Genomic DNA, 6,744 nt, shown 5'->3' on the forward strand with positions numbered 1-6,744 from the left:
GGGTAAAAGTTACTTGTATACATGGATTATAAAGGTAGTTAATTAATATAATAGTAATCCGATGATGACGAGCAGATTATCAAAAGGTATATAAGCACCTACTCCCTAATCTTATCCATAAAACTAAATTACATCATCGCCAATTCGGATCAAATATAAGTGTTACTAACTGGTTTTGATACTGAAAGAAAGAAGCCGATAATCTCTTCAAGGTATAGCATCTGCTCCTATGTTATATTCAAATCTAATTAAGTTAATTAGAAGAAAGTCGATCGACCTTAGTGTTATTTGACTTCAATTGTTTAGGGTTTCTTCATGTGTCAGTTGAATCTGAATGCCGATCGTGTGTTTACTATATATATATATGAGTATAATGTTGCTTAGTTTAGGCTGTATCGATATCTATTGGTCAAAATTGAACAGAATTGTTGGTTGTTTGTTTATTCTGCAGATTAGGTTTTGGATCTCCGATTTCGATGGAAGACTTCTCTCTCCCTAAGGATGCTCTTTTTCTTGGATTTGATAGCTCCACACAGTAAGTCTGAATGTTAGGGCTGTTCGTTTGACTTTAACGGAAGAAATGATCCGACACGAACATATATGAATGAACATAACAGTGAGCTAAAACCAATTAAAAGTAAACACGAACAACAATGTGAGGGTCGACCAAATTGTAACGGGTCTAAAAATTTTACAGGAATATATAAACAAATGTAAGCGAACAAACATAAGTGAACGTGACTGAACAAACATAAATGAGCGTAAAAGCACGTTCACAGACATAAATGAATGGACGAGAGACGTGTTCACGATTGTTCGTTTAACTAAATGAACAAATAAGTTTGTTCATGGTCTTTGGTTTATTATATAATGAACTTCTCGCCTAACGGTTCACGGAAGGTTCAGCGAACATTTGGTACTTTTACAGGCGTAAAAAAGTTATTAGAACATGACCAAATTGTACTGGGTGTAAAATAAATGAATGAATATAATCATGTATTTACAAACGTAAACGAACGAAGTTAAATAAACGTGAAGGAACGAACATAAATAAACATGAACGAACATTCACGGACATAATGAACGAATTAGAAGTGTGATTAAAAGTGAATGGTGGTTCATGTTCATTCGTTTATTAAATAAACAAACTTCTGCCGTAAGGTACGGTTGGTTTGTTTACATGACTAAGTCTTTTATATGTGATTCAGTGATTAAAAGTGAATGGTGGTTTTGAAAACTATACCCTAGATAATTTTGCCCAATTACTTTACAGGTCATTGAAGGCCACTGTGTTGGATTCTAATCTCTGCATTTTGACTTCTGAAATAGTCAACTTCGATTCAGAATTACCTCATTACAAAACCAAAGATGGTGTTTACAGAGATTCATCAGTCAATGGCAGAGTTGTTTCTCCTACGTTAATGTGGGTTGAAGCACTGGACCTAATTCTTCAAAGACTTCAAGACTCCAAAAAGTTTGATTTCAAGAAAGTTGCTGCTGTTTCAGGCAGCGGGCAGCAACACGGTAGTGTGTACTGGAAAAAGGGCAGTTCCGACATCTTATCATCTTTAGACCCTAAAAAGTCTTTGGTTGACCAACTTGGTCAAACATTTTCAACAAAAGAATCACCAATTTGGATGGATAGTAGCACAACAGAACAATGCAGGGCTATTGAGAAGGCTGTTGGTGGTCCGTTGGAGCTATCTAAGCTGACTGGTTCTCGGGCCTATGAACGGTTCACAGGTCCACAAATTAGAAGGATATTGGAAACACAACCTGATGTTTATAATAATACAGAACGAATATCCCTTGTGAGCTCGTTTGTTGCATCTATTTTGATTGGCAAGTATGCGCGTATTGATCAGACAGATGGGTCTGGAATGAATTTAATGGATATTAAAGAAAAAGTTTGGTCAAAACGGGCTTTGGAGGTTTGTTATTAGAAATTTACTGTTTATGAACTTAATTGTTTTATAGTTTATAAATTAAAAATAGTGTTTTTATTTATGTATGTAGGCCACAGCTCCAAATTTAGAGGAAAAAGTAGGGAAGTTAGCTCCTGCTCATGCTGTTGCTGGTCTAATTGCTCCATATTTTGTTCAGAGGTTAGTATGCTGCACTTAAGTTGTAAAATGACCAATATGGATGTTATAAATATGCTTTTAATGAAACTAGTATTCTTATGAATTTTTATTATCTTTAGGTTCCAATTTAATAAGGAGTGTTTGGTTATTCAATGTTCTGGAGATAACCCTAACAGCTTAGCAGGTGAAACTTATTTTTTGTTAAATTGATAAATTAGTGATAATGCACTTCTCAATTTTGACTTGCGAATGTCAAACTTTGACAGGATTGACCATCAACACACCCGGGGACTTGGCAATAAGTCTTGGCACTAGTGATACGGTAAGTTTAAGTTCATGTATCTTTTATTCATTCAATCTTTCTTTAACGTTATATTTAAGTTAACAAGAAAATTTGTAGGTATTTGGGATAACAATGGAACACAAGCCGAGTCTAGAGGGACATGTTCTACCGAACCCTGTTGATCCTGAAAGTTATATGGTTATGTTATGCTACAAAAATGGGTCTCTAACTCGTGAAGGTACTCTTTAAAGAACTAATAAGATCTTTTTATGAATTGACTAATGTTGTATTATGCATTAAAGAATATTGTCATCTTGATAGATATACGCGATCGATGCGCGGATAAATCTTGGGATGTTTTTAATCTGTACCTAAAGCAAGCTCCACCCTTGAATGGTTTGTTTTGCTCAATTATTAAGATTTTATATATATATTCCATTCCCAGATTTCTTGTAGTTTTAATGCTCTACTTATTATATGCATAATACACATTCATATTTTATATGTGTGTGTGTGAGTGTTATGACACACTAATGTTTCAATGTTAAGATGGCATAAATGACTATAATAACCTGTTTTTCAGGTGAAAAGCTAGGTTTCTATTACAAAGATCATGAAATTCTTCCTCCCCTCCCCAGTAAGTCACGCCCTCTTCTTTCTGTTTTCCTTCATAGTCTGCTTTTGATCTTTAAATATCAAATATTTCATTTTGAGCTCAATGCATACACTGATACTATGATATACTTCATCATGGTGTATTGTATATTATTTTATGGATTAACATAGTAACTAAAGCCAGCAAGATGGACAGGAACCGTGTCATATGGTAGAGCGAAAATTTCATACGGCATGCATGGCGTTTGTCAGTGGTCACACAAGCCATTTCTTTGTCACTCATACGTCCCGTATGATTTGGTCTTCATATGACCCATATGATTTGATCTTCATACGACTCATATGACCTTTTTCCGCCTTATCACACAGCTCGTATGGCCATCAAAATGACCCGTTTGTTTGCTTTTCGCCCTCACACAGCTCGTATGAGATACGGGCCATATAACACCTTCACTGGTGCCTGGATAGCATGTTAATGGTGTTTTGATAGTTGGGCTCTTACTGATATGCTAATTATGATTGCTAAAACAATCCGTCTTTAAATAAAGTTTGAATATTTTGACTTTTATTTAACCCGTGAATCATTTGAGATAAATAACACATTTATAGCTATAAGCAAAAGCAAATATAAATAAATGGGCTGAATTGATATCCTTTTCTTTGGTTAAAATGGGTATCATTTTAAAATTCATTGCAAATTTATTTGACTCACAAAGTCAAAGATGAAATAATTCAATTTTCATTTTCTTATTCATCAGTTGGTTACCATCGATACACCCTTGAGAACTTTAAAGGTGACATGTTGTATGGTGCCATTGAACAAGAAGTAAAGGAGTTTGACCCTCCTTCTGAGGTCAGTTCAATCTTTTACCCAACTTAAATATCCAAAAATCGGTCTTTCTGTTGCTAAAAAGACAAAAATTCATCACTAAATTAAGTTTCCATAAACATTTAATGCAGGTTAGAGCTCTAATCGAAGGCCAGTTCCTTTCAATGAGAGGCCACGCAGAAAGATTCGGGATGCCAACCCCACCAAAACGGATAATCGCAACGGGCGGTGCATCCGCAAACCACAGCATTTTAACCTCCATAGCCTCAATTTTCGGCTGCAATGTTTACACAGTGCAAAGACCAGGTGAATCCCATTATAAAACATAGTGAAAAAGACGAATTTACCCTTGGAACATTTAAAAGTTTAAAGTTTTATTGCAACTTTTGAGCAGATTCGGCTTCATTAGGGGCAGCATTGAGGGCGGCTCACGGGTGGTTGTGCAAGAATAATGGCGGGTTTGTGCCAATTTCATGTTTGTATAAAGATAAGTTGGAGAAGACGGCTTTCGGATGTAAACTTGTTGCGACGGTTGAAGATGAGCAACTCGTTGCTAAATATGGAGTTTTGGTGAAGAAACGTATGGAGATTGAGAATCGGCTTGTTCAGAAATTGGGGCGTTGATTATTATACATTGTTAAATTGAAGTCATGTTTTCGGTTTGATGGAATGATAATTGAACTTTGAAATTCCGTTTTTATTTTTCTTACTTTTTCAATTATGTTTTATCTTCTTTTTAATGTGTGTTTTAGTTTCAGGTTTAGCTGGTTTTGATAATTATAAGCTAAAACCGATAACTACAGTTTTTGAAACGACAAATCAACCCATTGAGGTTGGTTTGACTTTGTCCGACGCTACCCGTTTTACTGATTCTCAATCTGTAATAATAATTGAAATTTTGAAAGAAAAAAATTTTATTTTTGTTTATATTTTTGTATTATATTCGGTGTTCGGTTTAGCTGGCTTTTACGAAAATTATAGGCCAAAACCAGTAACTACGGTTTCTAGAAACAACAAATAAAACTGTGTTGAGGTTGGATGGTCTTTGTCCAACACTCCCTGGCTTACTGATTTATTTTATTCATCAACAATAATAATGTCAGAAAAATTTTAATGTAGTACTCAAAATAAGTATTAACTTTTTTATATTCATTTTATCAATTAAGGCCGGTCTATTCTTACTGTTTTGTCATTAAACCATTTTTTAAAACTATTAATAAACCCTAAGAAAAGTTTTAAAATTTCAAAAATAGTTTACATGATCATAAATCGTAAAAATCAACAGTTTTGGATCTCAAACCAACCGACTTAGCTTAATAATAATAATAATAATAAAGTAAAAAGTTATTCATGATGATACACAAAACATATATGGAGTGCAACTAAAATCCCAACATAGAGGTCAAACTTAAATGATTCAATTTTGAAAACCTAAAAGCAAGAACAACAACAATAAGTCACCAATCATATATATATAAAAAAAGGGAAAAACATTAATCTTGGTTAACACATCATTAGCTTTTCTAAAATTAAAACCATCCATCCATCCATCCATCTAATCTAAACATATAATCAAAAACAAATAAAATTTGTTAAAAAAACATTTCCTTAAAAAAAAGCTATATATGATGACAATATTGAGGCTAATTGTTGTCTTGTTATGTAGGTTAATAAAAAAGAAAGAAAGAAAGATTCATCATCATGCCTGGCTTGATCCTGTTATGCCTAAAAACTCCCCGTGTAAAGCCCCTTCTCTAAGACACCCAGAAGGGTATCTTGGTCATTGAAGACATCATCATCAAGAGGCAGAAAGAAGGAAGCACTGCCATTGTTGAAGAAGAGTAAGAGTAAGAGTGGGTATGTTTGTGTTTGTGGTGGTGCAGTACCCCCATTCTTATGTATATTTATTTTAGTTTTAGAGAGGATGGAAATGAAAAGAAGAGGGAGTATGGGGGTTGGAGCACAAGTCTAGAGAGAGAAAAAGAAAAGGGGGTATTGGGATTTGAGAGGCAATTCTCAACTTTATTTCTCTTTCCTTTTTCTGCCAACAAGTCTACCATTTGTCTCTGCTATCTGTGTCTCTTATACCCCTCACACCATCTCTTTCTTTTATTATTATTATATTGTTATTATTATTATTATTATCACCATCTCTTTCTTTTATTATTATTATACCTCTCACGCCTCACTATCATCAATTTATATAAGAGATATGAGAAATGATCCTGGCTTTTCAGGGTTCGAGTTCTTATCTCACCCAGTTTTACCGGCTCCTCGCTGTCGTGCCGTTTGGCGGGCGTGGGGGTCGGGTTTTATCCGGGGAATCCCTCAATAGGTGGAATGCTAGGGGCTCCGTCCGTCCGGACTCGTGGCCGGCTCGGGTTACTTTTAACCATTGGGGGGCCGCGTACGGAGTACCCGGCGTTACTTAGTTGGTCGTTCCAAAAAAAAATTATTATTAATTATTGTGATTTATGATATGATGCATAAAAGTTTTGGGGTTCATATGTTTTTTTAAAAAGGCAAATTGGATTTTAATAATCCTAATTTAGAGAGTAGTTGTCAATGTTGTCATCGATTCTAACTTTTACACTATTTGTTTTCATTGGACTTCTGTTAAAAAAAACTTAACGATGCTAAGTTTTTTTTTCCAAATTTCAAACTGATATTTTACGGTTTTTAATCGGAATTAGGATATGAGTCGATTGATGTAAAACTTATCTAAAGCGGTGGTCCAAACGACTAAAGAATGCTTCAATTTTGATGTTTAAAATTTTAATTAACAAAAATCAAGTTGTTTGGAGCACCGTTTCGAGTTAAGTCTTACATCAATCATTCGTATTCTTATTCCGATCAAAAGCCCTTAAATATCAATTTGAAATTTGGAAAAAACTTAGCGCCGTTAAGTTTTTTTTAACGGGGGTCCAATGAAA

The 6,744-nt window shown here is 34.5% G+C and overlaps 1 protein-coding gene across 1 annotated transcript; it reads left to right on the forward strand.

The window, feature by feature from the left end:
* The first annotated feature begins 447 nt into the window (after positions 1-447).
* LOC143596306 (xylulose kinase 2-like) lies at positions 448-4,503 on the forward strand. Its single transcript, XM_077075111.1, has 11 exons — positions 448-535; positions 1,274-1,931; positions 2,017-2,105; positions 2,204-2,268; positions 2,351-2,406; positions 2,485-2,605; positions 2,689-2,763; positions 2,951-3,004; positions 3,741-3,835; positions 3,943-4,117; positions 4,206-4,503. Exons 1-11 carry the CDS (start codon positions 477-479, stop codon positions 4,433-4,435), a joined length of 1,677 nt encoding a protein of 558 aa, XP_076931226.1. The 5' UTR covers positions 448-476; the 3' UTR covers positions 4,436-4,503.
* The last annotated feature ends 2,241 nt before the right edge of the window (positions 4,504-6,744 follow it).

Source organism: Bidens hawaiensis, unplaced genomic scaffold (assembly GCF_021521415.1).
Source record: "Bidens hawaiensis isolate Kalapana, Puna unplaced genomic scaffold, B.hawaiensis_p1.1 tig00046218_1, whole genome shotgun sequence".
In the NCBI taxonomy this organism is placed as follows: Eukaryota; Viridiplantae; Streptophyta; class Magnoliopsida; order Asterales; family Asteraceae; genus Bidens; species Bidens hawaiensis.